Source organism: Dissoconium aciculare (assembly GCF_010015565.1).
Source record: "Dissoconium aciculare CBS 342.82 unplaced genomic scaffold K489scaffold_4, whole genome shotgun sequence".
In the NCBI taxonomy this organism is placed as follows: Eukaryota; Fungi; Ascomycota; class Dothideomycetes; order Mycosphaerellales; family Dissoconiaceae; genus Dissoconium; species Dissoconium aciculare.
The window spans coordinates 926,786-943,087 of record NW_022984954.1 but is presented as its reverse complement, the minus strand read 5'-3'; the positions used below and the strand labels follow the sequence as shown (position 1 = coordinate 943,087).

Below are 16,302 nucleotides of genomic sequence, written 5' to 3'. Positions count from 1 at the left end.
ATCGATATACTTAAGCTGCGCGACTGTTGAAGGAGAGAAGCGGGTTTGAGCGAGAATTGCCGAGCTTCTACTTTGATGAGATACAGAACGCCAGTGTTATACAGCTATTGCTTATGGGAATCCAGCTTGGAGGGCTAAGCCCAATGTCTGAATAGGGTTGATGATAGATCGTTTGGCAACCCTAAACACACCTAACCCCGGCCTCGGGGACTGCAGGCAATCAGTCTCCAACGTCCCAACTATCTAGGTACGTACAGTATCAGTTCCTTTCCCACGTGCCTGCATACTTCGCGACGATAAATGTCGACCAGCCTGTGATTACCATGGTCCACCGAGCTCCGACCGGACTTCTTGGTCAGGGTCCAGGCTTCATGCATGAAAGACGACAACGTGCCTCAAAGTCCAAGACGTATATACTCCTCGCGGGTCGCCATCCACTCTGGTTGTGCTGCAACATGCTGTCCTCGTGGGCAATCTTGCTCACTTCGGGTAGATTCTTGCGAAGTGGAACTGACGGATGCAGTATTCAATTGGTGTGAAGGACGAAGTCACGTACACGTGACAAACGTATTGGTCATTTTCGATTGCTTTCCGACCAATTTCACGTCAATGTCACATAATCATGCGGCATTTTGCGAGCGAGTGCAACGAACACAAATTCGTCATTCTTAAGCTTCAAGAATTTGCTTGCGGGCGTTGATAGCGCGCAGCAAGAATAATGAGGTTGCGCAGCTGCTCGGAACTGGCAAATCCAGGCTTCCGGCCAAGCTGAGCATCGACTCCGGTCTGCCCGATAGAGGCATGGCGTTCAAAATCAGTAACCGGGTTGGTCTTCAACGCATCAGAGAGTGTGTACTCGGCCCGGCGAACGTGGACGCCATTTGCACTGGTCTCTGCGCCATTGAAATACCGCAGCTCTTCCGACTGAATTGCAGTCCGCCATTCCATCTCATTGCACGCAAGCCACTGAGCATCGCTGCAGGGTAGTGGTAAGCCAAAGACGATGTCGTCACAAAGAGGCTCGTAGTATGGTGATTGAGTGCATGTAGTGAGGTCGAAGCAGCTGAACCAATTGGCCATATTGAGCATGAACAGCGTGCGTCTTGCGGCTTCCGTGATAACCCATCGATGCCAGGGGCCCTTGTTGGTGGTATCCGGTGCGCTCGAAACTTCTTCGAAAGCGTGGACGTCTGAGCGATTAAGCTTCGGATAATTGGCAGCATAGCATTCAGCCATCTGCGAATAAGTCAGCATGGCGCAACACTGTGTATCGACTGGATAACAATGAGCACGGATCCGGATCCGCTAAGGCATCGACTCACTTTTCGAATGAATGGCAAACGCAGGCCCAAAGCCCGAGGGCGAGGCTTCCAGTTCTCACCGATGTCTCTAAGAGAGTTTTGTAGCTCGATGGTCACATACAAAATCATAGCATGCAGTGCATCCCACTGTTTCATGCATTTGTAACTCGACTGCAGTTTTGATCAGCACGAGATCCGGCCTAGGCATGCATGGATTTTCCTGGATCTTCTTGCTTTGTGCTCCAGCATCGGGACAATGCGGAAGGACGTGTATGACTTACATATTGTTGGATGAGTCGTTGCTGCTCACCTTCAACAGCGCGCCTCATAAACGCAATGCTCTCTCCGTGGACAAGACATCGACCACAGGAGATTGCCATTGTGGTAAGGGGCAATAAGGTGATGTCGGCATTCTCGTTGCCATACATGGTGAAATGTAATAGTGGTGTTTGGAAGGAGTCCTTGAGCAACAGAGAAGTATACTCGTGAAGGATCATGACAAGATCGCGGGGTTTAGTTGAGGACATTATGCGATCCATGCTCGACGGGGAACCGCGGGACTCATCGTCTGTAGGTGAGTGCGAATGTGATCCATTGGATGATTGGAGAGGGACAATCTCGGTTGGCCCTAAGTCCTGGAGATCAGATGTTGTCGAATAGAGACTCGACATAATGGCGTGGTCAGAAGATAGAGCCAAACCATCTTCGATCTCAGAAAGGGACTTTCCAATGAGATAAGGATAGTCTCCTGTGGCAAATGGCCCTTGAGCCAGAGGTGCAGTCAGTGAGACGTCATCAGAAGGCACGTTGATCGGCACATGGAAAGCGTTCGCATCCCAGGGCGTCATTCCGGGCGGCCAGAACTGTGTATTGAGGGGATCCATTGCGCTGTAGGCAAGAAGCATGGGGGTCTTGTTTTCACTCCTGTCCCCTATCGTAGACCTATTCGGTAGAATTTCGGAGTGCAAAGCTGTCGATTCGTAATGGCAAGGTGTATTCCTTTTCACACAACGAGAGCAAGTTGGGAGACTGTAGCAGCACTTGGCTTTGGCTTGGACACAGGAATTGCAAGCCTTGCGCCTGGCGAGTGGCTTCGGAGGACCTTGACACCTACGCCTGTGTCTGACGAGAAGATCGCCTGCGAACAGTCATCAATAACTGTGTCCTGCTCTGCTTGTAAGATTCGGTGAGTGGAAGGGCACTCACGTCGCGGAGAGCACTTGTGGCACTTGTCACAAATGAAAGCCGATTCATCAGGGTCAGGTCGGGCGGGCAATACCATTGTTGCCATGATCTATATCTGTATCTGCTCGTTGCGTAGCTCGGCACAGCAGTGAAGTGACGTGCAGTCAGCAATATCCGCTCATCCTTTTCGGGGGTTGCGAACGACGATCGTCCTGTGGAATGCTGCGGATTTTGGAGATGGAGATCCCACAGACGGTCCAGGGAGGTCTGCAAGCGCTTTCGTAATCCCTTGCGGCGCCGTCCCGAGCGAAAAGCAGTGATAGAGACTCGCAGAGCAGCGGATCCGATGTACGTGTACATGTGTCACACGCTCTTCCAAGGACTTAAGGAACAAATCGCAGGAAAATCATCCCGGGCGGTATCATCATTATCAAACCCTCCTGCCGCAGTTCGATACTACTAGTAACAGGCAAGAAGTGTTGGTGCAGTAGTATGATGTGATACCGACGCACAGACCCCATCGCTTTTGCAGCGTGGCAGCCGTAGAGTACCGATCAAGTCCAGCTGTTGCTGTTTTAATGCGATGGCATTCCTGGAAGTCATACAACTATATAATGGCCCGCGGATACGCATATTACCAGACTTATATCAACTTATCTCAGACCAGTGTTGGCGCTCTATTGCTGTGTCCAGGAAGTAGTGATAAGTCTGAAGGCTGTGCGGCCTTTAATCGCTAAAACCTTCCCCACGGGCTTGAACGGAGACAGCGCTGTGCGCGCAGAGACACTGTACCCCTCGATTCTTTGAAGAAGACGCACGTGGTTCACGATTATCACTCTTCTAGTGCCTGGATCGGGAATGTTGGCGACGAATCGACGTTCAAGAATGATCGCACGAAAGAACAGCAAGTCCCCGCAGACGACACATGTAGACCATAGCTAGCTGCATCTGAGCGCCAGTATCGGTGTGTGTGCAAGGTTGGTCTCATTAATTCCCATAAGAAGGACGTTTTGGAAGTTTCCAGCTTGTCGGACGTTGATTCCGGGATGATTTCATGTGTCGCAGAGGCAGCGGCTCTAGAGTGCAGCACCTCGGGAGAGAGCCTGGACTGGCGGGCACGTGGCGAGATCGACGTCCACCATGGCTGCTCTGAATGCCTCAGGCAAAACAAGGTCCCCAGCAGTCATCAGCCACACTACTGTAATGCTTGTCCCCACTACGGCACATTGGTGAATCAGGTGAATGAGTGGGTACCACAGTATGACCTCGACTGGCGATTTCATAACTTCGACTACTCGGAGACACAGACAAACCTGCGCCATCTCAACAGAATGATATTGCCACTGCCAGAGAAGCCGTAAATGTACCCTCGACTTCGGCATCGTGACGTGAAATCATGCCGAAATCACCCGTCGGCATCACCGAGCTGCAATCAAAAGTGTGGAACGGATCGTTGACCCTAGAAATCAGATTGTCACCGTCGGATTGCCGCACCTTCGAAGAGTCAAAGCCATATCTCATTCAATATCCAAGACTATCTTACCTGGCATTTCTGCTACCGCGTCTGCATGCATTCTTCCTGCCGAGTCTGGTAAATCCAGATCTGTCGGTGCATGACGCATGGCTCTCGTTTCAGGGTGTGCCTCTGAAATGGCATTATCCCCTTGGCCTTCTTTACGATTTGTTTGCTGGTGCAGAGCCTGCTGGATTCGACGAACAACATGAAGTGGGCAGCCTTGATGTTGCTGCCGACTCGACTGCTGCTCTGACCTCCACAATTCCATGGCGCCTGACAATACATTACACAGATTTTCCCTTCGACCAATTGATAGCGTTGGATGCCGAGGGCAAGACGATACAGGACACTTATGTGAATAGTGTCAAAGAAGCCGACTTCGTTCGCAACGGTACCGCGAGGACATTCATGTCGCTGAGCAAGGATGATTCGGACGATCTTTGGCGAGCTGTCCAGGAACGTAAGCTGCATGGCGATCATCATAGTGATTAAACCATAGCTCACGACTCTTCTAGACGATCTGCAATTATATAACAAAATAAACAACAAGCTCCTCAACCCACCTGGGATGGAACTTCGTCATGTTCCCATCAAGATTTATCTACCCACCTCTGCAAGACAACCCGCGACCGAGACCATTCAGGAGGAGCCATCTCCGGGCCATCTGAGAGTCGTACAGTCTCTCGTACCGCTCTTGTTGACGTCTAAACAGCCCCAAACGCTAGGGACTGCATTAAAGACCATCCTGCCTACAATATTTCCCAGTCAACGAAACCCTATCTTTGCTCGTCCAGTATTGCATGGCGCAGTTCTACCGATGGTGGCGCGTTTGGGAGATCTGGGAAAGGCAGCAGCCTATACTGATGGATTCCTTCATATCACGGTTGTCATGCACGGCTGAGGTGTCGTCTAGCCTATACCCGACTTGAACCAGGCGATGTAACGACCCGGCGTCACAATGTGAAAATTGAATTCGACACCATACACTCTCGTCACTGGCTTATGGGAATATGCATTATCAGGACTGCTGTTTCAAAAGCTACATACGAGCCGATCACGCTTAAAGCAACGCCTGAAACCCCCCCTCTTTTCTCTTGACTTCGAGGCCAAGATGATCACACAGCACACCAATGTGATCTACGCCCCAGAAGGTGTCCGTCTCGCCTTTGGTGTTGGTCGCGACAAAGAAGGGAATTCCGAAGCATCCATCCTTGAACGCTTTATCGGTATTCTCCTTCAGAGCAGCCTTGACCGGCTCGCTGCCCACCGCAGCCATGATTTCCTCAGCCAAAGCTTTGCCGAGCGCCGATTCCAAGGCCCCGGCGACGACCTTTGGGTCACTGATAGTCTTGGTCTCAACCCAGAAGGCCTTGTAGAGCGCTTGGATGGCATCCTGCAACTTCTCAGGATGTTTGCTTTCTACGTAACAGAGCGCCCGATCGGGAACGATGGTCACTTGTGGAAAAGGAGAAGGCATCGTTGAGCTCATGGGTACGTTGAAGTACTTCTGCCATCGCTCGCGCTCTCTCGAGGTATATTCACCTTTGTCTTTTGAAGTTGTCAGATGATCACCCGTCGTCTCAAGTATATGTGTGATAGATATGATGGCTCTCTAATACGTACTCTTGATTGAAACTGGCGGCGTGTTACCAGTTGCCTGCATAATGCCGCCCAGGAACATTGGCACATACTTAATCTCGCATTGCGCGAATGTCGGTGAAGTCTGTGATTTCGAGATTAGCTTGATTTTCAAGGCCGATGGCGGTAACACCTTATTTCAACCCTGATTGTTACAGCAATGTCTTTGCCAGGTCAAGCTTCCGAGCTTTTCCCTCATGCAGAGCCAGTTTCGCTGCAGCAGTGCTGACAGCCATCGACCCATGTCCAAGCGCCATATATGCTACGACGGACCATCTATAGACATACCCTCAGGACGTGAAATGCAATATACGCGAACGGGCTGACTACGTCGAGGTAGAGCGTGATCTTGTTCTTCGCCATTTTGATATCTGTTGTTTGTCCTTTGTATGAGGAGACGTCGACCTCTGTAGGACAGCCGAGGGCCAGGTTCCACGATGTCTTTAGTCAGCCAACGTTAGCAACCTTCGAAACTATGTGACTGGTTACCACCTGCATGCCACGACTTCAAGCTTACCAAATCTTTTGCGATAGGTCGTATGTAAAATACTGATGTTCGAGTGGTGTTCGAAGGCGTACGATTGTCGGACTCGTATATCACATGCGCATGTTGTCGTGACTCGAACGAGTCAGTCAGTCGCTCTCGCGCAACATCATTGGTAATTCCTCTGCGGACGCTAATGGATTGGATCGGTATTCGTATCAGTCGGTACGAGAGAGTTTCTCCCGGGCGAAGTTTGGACATCATTTGCTCGTTCCGCAATGCATGAAGGTGTTTCTACGTTGGAACCACTAAGCTCCATTTGACAAATTTTTACGACGCAAGAGACTGGACCGCGCATGTGTGGTCAGCTCCCGAGCTCATGGCTCAGTACACATTGCCTCCCCACGAACACGACCCTGCATCTGCAGCAGTCTCCCGGCTCCTCTGCATCGTTCATGACATTTTCATTCGTCAGATTCGTACCTAACTAACCTCGTTCAAAGGTCTCTACATCCGCTCTCGTTTCCTGGGGGCTGCGCGGATGATGTTGTCCACGCGAAGCAGTAGCTCCGCCGCCTCGCTCGCGCTGTTCACCACGGCCCTCTTCAATTTGTAGCTTTCGATCACACCCAGCTGTCGCATGTCGGCAATGCCACCGCCAGGGCTCATGAGATCTAGGCCGGATGATGACATGCCCGAGTAGACGGCTTTACGTAGACGAGCTACAAGGTCTGCTGAGTCTAAACCGGCGTTGTCGGCGAGAATCGTGGGCAGCTGCCTCAGAGCTTTAGCGAATGCATCCACTGCTAATGCTTTCTTGCCGGCAACATTTTGTGAAGCTTGGTCCACAGCCTTTGCCATGAGCATCTCTGCACAACCGCCACCAAGGGTGGTCCTCGGGTTCTTGACAGTTTGACTCAGGACGGCAAGAGCGTCGTGCAGACTGCGGTCCGCCTCGTCAAGCAGTTGCTCAGACGAGCCGCGAAGAACCACTGTGCACGCACGGCCGGCAGCGACGCCGGAGAAACGAATCAAAGAGTCCTCGCCAATGATGACTTCCTCGATCAGATCGCAATGCCCAAGCTTGACGTGTTCAGGGTGGTCGAATGTGCTTGTGATTTCTGCGCCAGTGACTAGAGCCAGACGCTCGACACCGTCGAAGTCCGCATGCTCGATTGATGCAATGCCAGCATCTGCAAACAACTGCTCAGGCCAATTGTAGATCAACTGTCGGTTCACGAAGCAGTTGATGCCATGGGCCTTGATCTTCTCAACCTTTGACTTCATCTTCTCCCGCTCGGCCTTCTCAAGTTCCGCAAGTTTGCCTGTGCTTTCGACCTTCACTCGGGCGCCAAAGATCTTGACTTTATCCGTATCCATGCTAGTGTTTGCAACGAGGATTTTGGCATTCTCGATCCTTCGGGGCTGGTTTACTCCGAATTTCTTGTCAAGAATGAAACCTGAGTCAAGATATGAGTCGGAGAGTTTGCCGCCAGCCTTCTTGATGATCTGAATGTGTGTCAGGTCCGTCGATCCCTTCATGCGGAGCACTGCATCGACGGCAAGCTCTGCAAAGTACTCTCGGTCCTGGCTGAGCACTTTCGAGCTCAGCGTCGTTCTCGCGATGGCGATTAGATCTTGTCGGAAAGCCACTGGGTCGGCACTGTGATCGGTTGCACTCTCCTCCAAAGCTTTCAACGCCGCGGCGCTGGCTATTCTGTAGCCTTCGATGATCGTTTGTGGGTGGATTTTCTGATCGACGAGCTTTTCTGCTTCTCGTAATAGCTCTGCTGCTAGAACGGCCACACTCGTTGTGCCATCTCCAACCTCGTCATCCTGTACTTTGCTGATGTTCACAAGCACCTTCGCTGCCGCATTGTCCAAAGCTATGCTCTTAAGAATTGTTGCGCCGTCGTTGGTCACAAGGATGCTGCCGGTTGAAGCACTCTGGAGAATCTTGTCCTGACCTTTCGGACCCAACGTGCTCTTGACCTAATCGATCCCGTTGTTAGAGTTTGCTTGTATCCGACAGTTTGCAATTTTTGATAAACCCACCAGATCACCAATAGCAATGGCGCCTAAATTTTAATCACCGTCAGCAAATTTCGTCGAATTGAAGCAGTAACAAGGTCATTACGTACCAACGAAGGCGGAAAGACGAGCCTGCTCGCCTCGCTCCTCTTGTGTATCGGCTGCGAAAATGCTCTGTGGTGTTTGTTAGCTGAAGATCTTGTAACCGGTCACGACCGCTTTGACGTACCATCTTGTCTGTACTTTCGGTGAGAGTTGTGCACGTGGTGGTCTTTGAGCTTTTCAAATTTCTTGTACAGCAACACCACCACTATGGCGGACCCGCGAATTTCTACCACGCGAGTCAGGGCGGCGAGCGGCTGGAATTCAGGGCCCTCATTGCGCCGATCGCAGCAGGGCAACCATCGGGTTCATCACGTGAATATTTCTCGTGATGAACGCTCTGATGCTGGTGTTTCTGATCGCGGTGTAATATTATTTTTATTAACAGTAGGTATGTCGCCGTGGCAAGATCTGTGAAGGCTTGTAATATATTCACTGCGGCGACGGTGCTGCTGCTGCTGCTGTGCCCTGCTCTGTTCGCTGGTGACGAAGCTGCCTGACCATTGTAAGCAGCCTCCATACAAATTTTGGCTCGCATGCAAATGGACGTCACTTTCGAAGCTTGCAAGCCGCGTTCATAGCAGCTGGAACTCAACACGCGAACATGTCGAAGAGGCGAGCAGAAGACGCACTCGAAGCCACTACAACAAACTCACCTGTAATCAAGAAGTCCCGCATGCAAAGTGCTGATGAACCACCACCACCTCCGCCTGATGACATAGCGCAGCAATATTCGACGCATACTGACCATGGCGAGACGCGCAATCCTCCCTTGCGAGAGGAAACTGCACTGTCGCCGTCGGGTAGGATGAACGGAAAGCGAAAGATTGGAGAAATCGGCGAAGAGATGAACGGAGAGTTTGAAGAAGGAGACGAGGATGAGGATGACCAACCTGCTATGCGACAAAAGACGGCGCTACAAGGCTTCTCCGATCTCTACCTCGATACGATTTCACGAATCCGACTTGACTTCGATTTTGAAAAAGTTTGCTCGGTAACCTTGGTCAATTTCAATGTCTACGCATGTCTGACCTGTGGAAAATACTTCTCGGGACGCGGTCCCAAGACCCCTGCATATTTCCATGCATTGGAAGAGGATCACCATGTGTACATAAACATGGAGACAAAGAAGGTTTACATTCTACCGGAGGGCTACGAGGTCCAAAATCAGAGTCTTGACGACATCAAGGTGGTTGTTGATCCACGATTCCCCTTGGATGATGTCAAACGATTAGACAAAGACTTCAAGCAGGCCTGGGACCTTCAGGGCAAGAAATACAACCCTGGATTTGTCGGTCTGAATAACATCAAAGCCAACGACTATCTGAACGTAGTTGTGCAAGCGCTTGCGCACGTTGCGCCCCTCAGGAATTTCTTTCTGCTTGAGGACTTGTCCCAGAGATCGCAACTTGCGCAACGGTTCAGCATCCTAGTACGCAAGCTCTGGAATGCTCGAGCGTTCAAATCACACGTGTCGCCGCATGAGCTTCTACAAGAAATAGCCATGCGAAGTAACAAGAAGTACTCATTAACCCAACAATCCGACCCGGCGGAATTTCTGGGATGGTTCCTCAACAATCTCCATCTTGCTCTCGGCGGGAGCAAGACCAAGCCCCAGAGTTCCCTCATACAGAAGATTTTCCAAGGAACTATGCGGGTGGAGTCACAAGCAATCACCGCGCGTGCCGACGCAGGCGATCGTCTTCGGTTCGAAGACGCTGAGATAAATTCCTCTACCAAGCCTTTCACGATCCTTACTTTAGATTTACCTTCCGCTCCGCTGTTTCAAGACAGCGTGGAGAAGAACTTCATTCCGCAAGTCCCACTCACAACCATCCTACAGAAATATAACGGCCTTACCTCCCAAGAACGCTTCAACACTCGCCTCCGCTACCGTCTGCAACATCCTTTGCCTCCATACCTGATCATGCACATCAAACGCTTCGCAGCCAACTCTTTTCTCCCCACACAGCCTGGCGCAGGCTCTAATACAGGCGCCGGTGCCGCCGAGCAGCGGAACCCAACAATTGTCACATTCCATCCCCGCGCACTGGACATGAGTCCGTACGTTGAACCAAATCCCAAGATCCATCCGCCTGCTGAGCCCATCCTTTACGATCTCGTGGCCAACATCACCTACGAGGGTGTGCGCGTGCGAGATGACAGCGTGGAGGGCGAGGCCGAGCGGAAGGTCTGGAAGGTGCAAGTGCGGCAAGGCACGATAGCGAACGGTGGTGAAGTGGAATGGTGGTCGCTGCAGGATCTCAGGGTGGAGAAGTTGAACGTGGAGTTATTGACGATCGAGGAGAGCTATTGTATGATTTGGGAAAGGAGAAAGGTCGGCGCTGGGGATAAAGGGAAAGGAAGGGCGTGAGTTGGCAAGGGAGCGATTTTTGTGACTGTGGTCGGAAGAGTAAAACTATTGTATGCTGCTTGCTTGCACACCTGGGCAGATGTAGATTATTGACGGAACATGTTGGAAATGGAGCGACGTGTTGCCATGTGGCCAAACGCTTATTATGTTGCCCACCTGGGCAATTGTGCAATCTTCTTGTCACACTTGATCCGAGCATTGGGTCCATTCTGCTCGTCAACAGAAAAGCCGCGTGAGTATCATCGGCAATCGGGCTACGACTATGCGTAGAGAAGCTGTTTGCGGGCAAGAACAATGAACGGCAACTATTTTGTCATACGAATTTGGAAATGCATAGTAATGGATATATAAAATGCCAACGCCCGCTATACAAGTTGAGTCTCCCGCAACCGATCAATGCCAAGTTCAATTATGGCTTTTCTCGCTCTGGTCGTCCCTCTTGCCCCGTCTATCATATTTATATCATAAGTCAAGCAAGATGGTTGGGCGAATTGGGCGCCAACATTGTGCATTTAGGCTTGTGACTCCATGCTGTCCAACACTGCTCTTGTGAACTCGTGTGTGGTGGAGACACCACCCATGTCACGGGTGCGCACACGACCCTCAGCGATGACGTCGTAGACGGCCTTTGCAATACGGTTGGCATGGTCGTCGAGGCCAAGGTGACGCAACATCATGGCACCGGAGAGGATAAGCGCAGTCGGGTTGGCCTGGTCCTTACCCTTGATGTCCAAACCGACGTGACGGCAACCAGGCTCGAATACGGCAACTTCACGACCCATGTTGCAACCGGGAATGACACCAGGGCCACCAACCAGACCAGCTCCGATGTTGGAAAGGATACCACCGTAAAGGTTGGGCATGACCATGACGTCGAATTGTTGTGGGCGTGAAACACACTGCATGCTGGCGTTGTCGACGATCATGTCGTTGGTCTCAATGGTGGGATATTCCTCGCCGACCTTCTTCACGGTGTTGCGGAAGAGACCGTCGGCCAGCTTCATGATGTTGGCCTTGTGGATGCAAGTGACCTTGCGGCGGTTGTTGGCAAGCGCAAAGGAAAAGGCGAATTTGGCAATGCGCTCACTCTTAGCGCGGGTGATGATCTTGAGGGACTCGACCACGCCGCTGACAGACTGGTGCTCCAGGCCAGAGTATTCACCTTCAGTGTTCTCACGAATGATGCACAAATCAACATTTTTGTGTCGCGTCTCGTAGCCAGGGATGTTCTTAATGAGGACGATGGAAGCATAGATGTCTAGCTCTTGACGGAGGGCGACGTTGAAGGATTGGTGACCGCTGCGCTCAACTGGAGTGTGGAGGATACCCTTGAGACCGAGCTTGTTGCGCCTCAATGATGCAAGAGACTCGCGGAAGAGCTCCTCACTGTGCTTATCACCTGTCTCGACGCCAGAGACATCCACCTGTTCCCATTCGACCGGGACGTTGTCGGCTTTGAAGATGGTCTTGACAGATTCTGAGACCTCAGCGCCAACACCATCACCAGGAATTAGTGTAACAGTGTACTTGCCACCGAACTTGGTGGGCTTGAAGATGTCAGTCGAGATGGTCGCGTATGCTATGAGTTGACGAGGTCAATGTCAGTAAGCTGATGAGCCGTGCCAGCGCAGAGATACGGGGCCAGTGATCGTACATCGTGCAGCAGAGGCACCCCGCAGAGTCTGTTGTGCGACTCGTGTGGACAACATGATGGTGTGTGATATGCGAAAAGGGTCGAGGGTGTGTCGAGAGCTGATTTCAAGAGATGGAGAGTGTTGATGGTGGTGGTCGTGGTGGTTGAATATGGATAGACAGTATCAATCTAAGGTTGCTTTTGCTTCTTGCGCAGCTTTGTCGCTATGGCGTCGGCGACCAGCTGAGCACGGACCTGACGACGATTCCTCCTCCACCGCCGTTCATTGCCGCTGCTAGAACAAGACCAGACGGCTTTTCTTCATACAAATTTTGTTCTAGGGCCTGGGAAAGGGCCTTTTGCCCGCTCTTTTGTTCCACACTCCCACGCGCGGACGAACTGCCCAAACGGGGAGCTAAGTACCGCTACGTAATCATTCGCTTGAACGACACGAAACTTCACATCATCCTCATGGTCTATCGCTCTACACGACCTCACCATTGGTTTCGAGGCATCATCGGGAAGATCTATACGACTGTATGGTGTGAAGACCCGTCGTCGAGGCCGCGCTTCCAGATCATGAGCTGTTATGGCTTCACGCAACTCAGTCTGGTCGTTGACAAGATATCAAGAAGTCCGCACACGGGAAGCTTACACATGTAGTCGAACATCATTTCGTGGCTAATATTCAAATGATCGTGATTTCAAGTGTCGACATGAAGCACGAGTATGTTGTACAAATAGTCATTCTCACTCGCATGATGTTTGTGGCACGAGATAACAGGTTCATGGGCGACAGTCCACGACCGGTTTCTCAAGCCTGCTGATCACGGTCCTTGGGGTCGAAGATAGTATCGTGCACTGCAGACCTATTGGCGACCATAAGCGCCTTTGACACAGCACGGCACAGGTTTCACAAGGCTAGTGAGCAACAAAGCATACTGCTTTCTAGTTGTGGCGGCCACGAGGATAGACAAAGACGTCCGTGTTCCTCTGTCGCTACTGACGTGGAGGAGCTTGTTGTAGGAATGCAGCCCAAGTCGTACCCACTCGAGGAACGCAGGGGAATCGAATTCGCATCAAACATATCGTCGCTTAATGACTGCCATGTCGGATGTTATACCACGGGGCCAACCTCAGTTCAGCAAAGGGTGAAGATTCTCTCGCTAGAAAGACCGGATTCTCACAATTATGTGCAGTCCCGTCGAATTGTCGAGGCACATTTTGAAGGGTAAAATATCGACGAGGAATGTGCAATCTTGCGCTGCGCAGTCGCGCTTCTGCATTCAAGACTTGACTTAACCATCGAGAAAGATCACATGCAGTCATCGAGGGTTCAATGCTATATGTCGTGTGACGATACACGGCTTGTCGTCTGCAAATGGTGCTACAGTCTCCATTCTAAGCTCCATTATGCCAAGCCTGGCTCACGTCGTGGTTCTGAACAAGGCGCGGAGTGCGGAGCCTTGAGATCGAGTGCTCTCGGACTGCAGGTGGGAGATGATAGACTTCGCTCTCACGCTCTGCTTCTTCGCGAAGGACGAGGCCTTCCAAACTCGAGACAGTGCCACACTCAACAAGAGCTCCCCTTGTTCCGGACATTTTCTGGCCAATGATTAACCTTACGCACACCCTCTGATATTGTCTACCTCGCTTATCTCGAGTCATCTCACGTCTGTTGATGTTTCTCGATCATCGATATCACTATCTACATGCTCTAGCTTGGGCATCAACCAGGATTTCAACACTTCTCAGAATGGAATTAAATGATAAATAGTCGCTTCTGCTTCCCATTCTCAAAGATGCTCAATACATCCAAATTCCTGATGAAATACGCATACAAGCCGACACATGTTTGCCTACCGATACGCATGCCACAATAAAAGGCGCGCTTGTCTTTACTACATTCCTCCCCTGAAATCATTCTATCAAGAGCTTTACATCATATATTAGAGCATCTGGAACCCTGCAGCATCGTGCATGAGAGACTCGTACATTAGAAACGACAACAATACAACATCAAACTTCACACAATGCTGCTGCCAGTATGTTCCACCTGTCTGCTCCTTATATCAGGCTTCGTCTCGAACTCTGCAGCTCTAGCAATTCCGGATCCATCTGCCGATATGGTCAAAGACATCAATTTCTTAAATCGACCATTTTGCGATGTCCCCGGCGCTGCCTGTGTCGGCAAGCGCGAGTCAACAACGTCAAACACCGAGCCCGGCAACGCCAATCTTGCCACCGAGAGCAAGATCAGTACGGTATCGACTGACAGACGTGACGACGATTACCTGGCGGTTTCATCAGATGTGTGGTCGAATTTGCTGAGCTTCTTCAATTCGCGGCCGGCGCCAGACTCGGAATCACAACCACTAAGACTGAAGATCTCGTTCTGTGGCATACCCGGAATGGGCTGCAATTACAGAAAAGCGAAGCGAAGCTTTGAGGAGTTACCTCAGACTCTGGCTCCCGCCGACGCAGTGGAGCCGCGCGAGCCTGGCCCGTTGAGGCTCAAAATCTCTTTCTGTGGTATGCCCGGCATGGGCTGCAACTACAAGAAAGCGAAGCGAGACTCTGAAGATCCGTCCGGAAGCTCAACCTCACTCGATGCGGCGATGCCCCGCGAGCCTGTCACTGGCAGAGGAAGGGCCTCCCCTTGTGGAATGCCCGGAATGGGATGTGTTTATGGAGCAGAACGATAGTAGCGCATGCTGGCGAACACGGGGCTGATCGCACAATGTGAAGAGCGGAATGTGGGGGGTTCTTTCTTTGTGAGCCATTCCATTTGTGACTGTGATTCTTCTTCGGGTGCAGCGACATTCTGAATTTGTTCATTCTGTCTCTTGTCTCAGTCTGGTATTTCTTGTTCATCCCTTACAGCATCCGTGGTATCTCCGCGCTTTTAAAAAATCAGAACTTTCCCATCATCCATCATCCATCAGAATCGTTACTATCATAAGGGGCGTGTCCTCTCCCCTTTCCACAAGCCAAAGAGTTCTCCCGTCTCTCCAATCCATTCCTTGACTCCGTGTACAGCTGCTTTGGCCATTCCTTGGGAGTGCGTGCCTGCCCTTTTGCGCCCTCTTCTCGCACCATCCAAGCTGCCACCGCTCGGCTCCAGACCGGGACTCGTGAAACTACTCCCGGCTCCTGTTGCATACTCCGACCCCATGCTCGGCAAAACGTTCTCTCCCGCACTCAAACTGACGAACAAGGCAAAAGGCACCAACCAGACCATCAAGCCAAAGAACGATGCTATCTCCGTAAAGTTGGGTGCCGTAGCCGCCGGGTTGTAGTAGTCATACCTCCCGCCTCGGCCTGGGCTGTAATCGTATTTTGGTGGCTGGCTGAAATGTCGAAACCACAGCCAGTGATTGACCAAGACCAGTACGCAGGATGATACAAAGATCGGATCGGTCAACTTCACGACCGGGAAGCGGCGGAGGTTTTGTAGGTAGATCGCGTGACTGGCGATGCTGACGAGGGAGGGTAGCCACGGCAATCTATCCACAACCAGGAGCAGCGTCTGAATTGCGATGAGACCGTATATCAAGCGAGTCAGGATCCGCTTGGCGAAGACGGAGTGCTCCTCGACGACTTCAGAGAGGTAATAAAGACCACTTGCGATGGCAAGTGTGAGGAAGATGAAGCCCAAAATGAGGCCGACATAGCCCTTTGGACCGATAAGAGATGGTGATTAGTGAAGAGCGCCTCGGTGTATCAATGTAAGGATATCTTACCAGGATCGGTAATATCCACATCGCGGCTGTACGAGACCACAGCTATGTGTTTTTGAAGTAGGTCCAGCTTCTCGAGAGAGTATGATCAATGCGATGATCAAAATCGCAACGTATATCGGCACGCGCAGGCACCTGCGCAAGCAATCTATAAATGACGACAGCTGCAGCTGTCGCAAAAGTTCTTCGATGACCCCGGATTTTGCCTGGTCGCAAAAGCTGCAAGGTGCGCGACACCACTATCCAGCTTATCGATAAGTATTTTCCATTTTCTGCTACGAGGATATTCCCAAGCAAA

At 51.3% G+C, this 16,302-nt stretch overlaps 8 protein-coding genes across 8 annotated transcripts; 3 read left to right on the top strand and 5 right to left on the bottom strand.

The window, feature by feature from the left end:
* Positions 1-921: 921 nt before the first annotated feature.
* On the bottom strand, positions 922-2,612 carry K489DRAFT_335554 (uncharacterized protein; the record flags this gene model as incomplete). Its single annotated transcript, XM_033602189.1, has 5 exons — positions 2,508-2,612; positions 1,966-2,439; positions 1,583-1,869; positions 1,323-1,472; positions 922-1,236 (listed from the first exon to the last, which is right to left on the bottom strand). Coding segments are annotated over exons 1-5 (1,311 nt in total), but the record flags the coding sequence as incomplete, so codon positions are not given.
* A 1,270-nt stretch (positions 2,613-3,882) lies between these two features.
* Positions 3,883-4,903, top strand: K489DRAFT_316296 (autophagy protein-like protein 5; the record flags this gene model as incomplete). Its single annotated transcript, XM_033601149.1, has 2 exons — positions 3,883-4,462; positions 4,518-4,903. The coding sequence occupies 2 exons, from the start codon at positions 3,883-3,885 to the stop codon at positions 4,901-4,903; spliced, it is 966 nt and encodes a 321-aa protein (XP_033461327.1).
* Positions 4,904-4,990: 87 nt separating this feature from the next.
* K489DRAFT_378711 (thioredoxin-like protein) lies at positions 4,991-6,394 on the bottom strand. Its single transcript, XM_033604465.1, has 4 exons — positions 6,158-6,394; positions 5,929-6,081; positions 5,626-5,725; positions 4,991-5,550 (listed from the first exon to the last, which is right to left on the bottom strand). The coding sequence occupies exons 1-4, from the start codon at positions 6,383-6,385 to the stop codon at positions 5,063-5,065; spliced, it is 969 nt and encodes a 322-aa protein (XP_033461326.1). The 5' UTR covers positions 6,386-6,394; the 3' UTR covers positions 4,991-5,062.
* A 237-nt stretch (positions 6,395-6,631) lies between these two features.
* K489DRAFT_408684 (t-complex protein 1 subunit beta) lies at positions 6,632-8,387 on the bottom strand (the record flags this gene model as incomplete). The annotated part of the gene is made up of 4 exons (XM_033607510.1): positions 6,632-8,116; positions 8,180-8,202; positions 8,266-8,316; positions 8,381-8,387. The coding sequence occupies 4 exons, from the start codon at positions 8,385-8,387 to the stop codon at positions 6,632-6,634; spliced, it is 1,566 nt and encodes a 521-aa protein (XP_033461325.1).
* A 275-nt stretch (positions 8,388-8,662) lies between these two features.
* On the top strand, positions 8,663-10,786 carry K489DRAFT_378710 (cysteine proteinase). Its single transcript, XM_033604464.1, has one exon. The coding sequence runs from the start codon at positions 8,862-8,864 to the stop codon at positions 10,629-10,631; it is 1,770 nt and encodes a 589-aa protein (XP_033461324.1). The 5' UTR covers positions 8,663-8,861; the 3' UTR covers positions 10,632-10,786.
* A 125-nt stretch (positions 10,787-10,911) lies between these two features.
* K489DRAFT_378709 (uncharacterized protein) lies at positions 10,912-12,416 on the bottom strand. The gene is made up of 2 exons (XM_033604463.1): positions 12,286-12,416; positions 10,912-12,210 (listed from the first exon to the last, which is right to left on the bottom strand). Exons 1-2 carry the CDS (start codon positions 12,338-12,340, stop codon positions 11,144-11,146), a joined length of 1,122 nt encoding a protein of 373 aa, XP_033461323.1. The 5' UTR covers positions 12,341-12,416; the 3' UTR covers positions 10,912-11,143.
* Positions 12,417-14,089: 1,673 nt separating this feature from the next.
* On the top strand, positions 14,090-15,095 carry K489DRAFT_179046 (uncharacterized protein). The gene has a single exon (XM_033599445.1). It carries the CDS (start codon positions 14,298-14,300, stop codon positions 14,967-14,969), a length of 672 nt encoding a protein of 223 aa, XP_033461322.1. The 5' UTR covers positions 14,090-14,297; the 3' UTR covers positions 14,970-15,095.
* Positions 15,095-16,138, bottom strand: K489DRAFT_179037 (DUF396-domain-containing protein). Its single transcript, XM_033599444.1, has 2 exons — positions 16,008-16,138; positions 15,095-15,940 (listed from the first exon to the last, which is right to left on the bottom strand). The coding sequence occupies exons 1-2, from the start codon at positions 16,026-16,028 to the stop codon at positions 15,221-15,223; spliced, it is 741 nt and encodes a 246-aa protein (XP_033461321.1). The 5' UTR covers positions 16,029-16,138; the 3' UTR covers positions 15,095-15,220.
* Between the last annotated feature and the right edge of the window lie 164 nt (positions 16,139-16,302).

What these genes read in the sequence shown, in the direction of transcription:
- K489DRAFT_179037 (XM_033599444.1), bottom strand. Translation starts at nt 16,028, where the DNA reads ATGTGGATATTACCGATCCTG. An exon ending in TGTGGATATTACCGATCCTG is followed by an intron (nt 15,941 to 16,007) that starts GTAAGATATCCT and finishes ATCGGTCCAAAG; the next exon opens with GGCTATGTCGGCCTCATTTT.
- K489DRAFT_179046 (XM_033599445.1), top strand. Translation starts at nt 14,298, where the DNA reads ATGCTGCTGCCAGTATGTTCCACCTGTCTGCTCCTTATATCAGGCTTC.
- K489DRAFT_378711 (XM_033604465.1), bottom strand. Translation starts at nt 6,385, where the DNA reads ATGTCCAAACTTCGCCCGGGAGAAACTCTCTCGTACCGACTGATACGA. An exon ending in GACCTATCGCAAAAGATTTG is followed by an intron (nt 6,082 to 6,157) that starts GTAAGCTTGAAG and finishes GGCTGACTAAAG; the next exon opens with ACATCGTGGAACCTGGCCCT. An exon ending in GCCGCCAGTTTCAATCAAGA is followed by an intron (nt 5,551 to 5,625) that starts GTACGTATTAGA and finishes CAACTTCAAAAG; the next exon opens with ACAAAGGTGAATATACCTCG.
- K489DRAFT_378710 (XM_033604464.1), top strand. Translation starts at nt 8,862, where the DNA reads ATGTCGAAGAGGCGAGCAGAAGACGCACTCGAAGCCACTACAACAAAC.
- K489DRAFT_378709 (XM_033604463.1), bottom strand. Translation starts at nt 12,340, where the DNA reads ATGTTGTCCACACGAGTCGCACAACAGACTCTGCGGGGTGCCTCTGCT. An exon ending in GGGTGCCTCTGCTGCACGAT is followed by an intron (nt 12,211 to 12,285) that starts GTACGATCACTG and finishes GTCAACTCATAG; the next exon opens with CATACGCGACCATCTCGACT.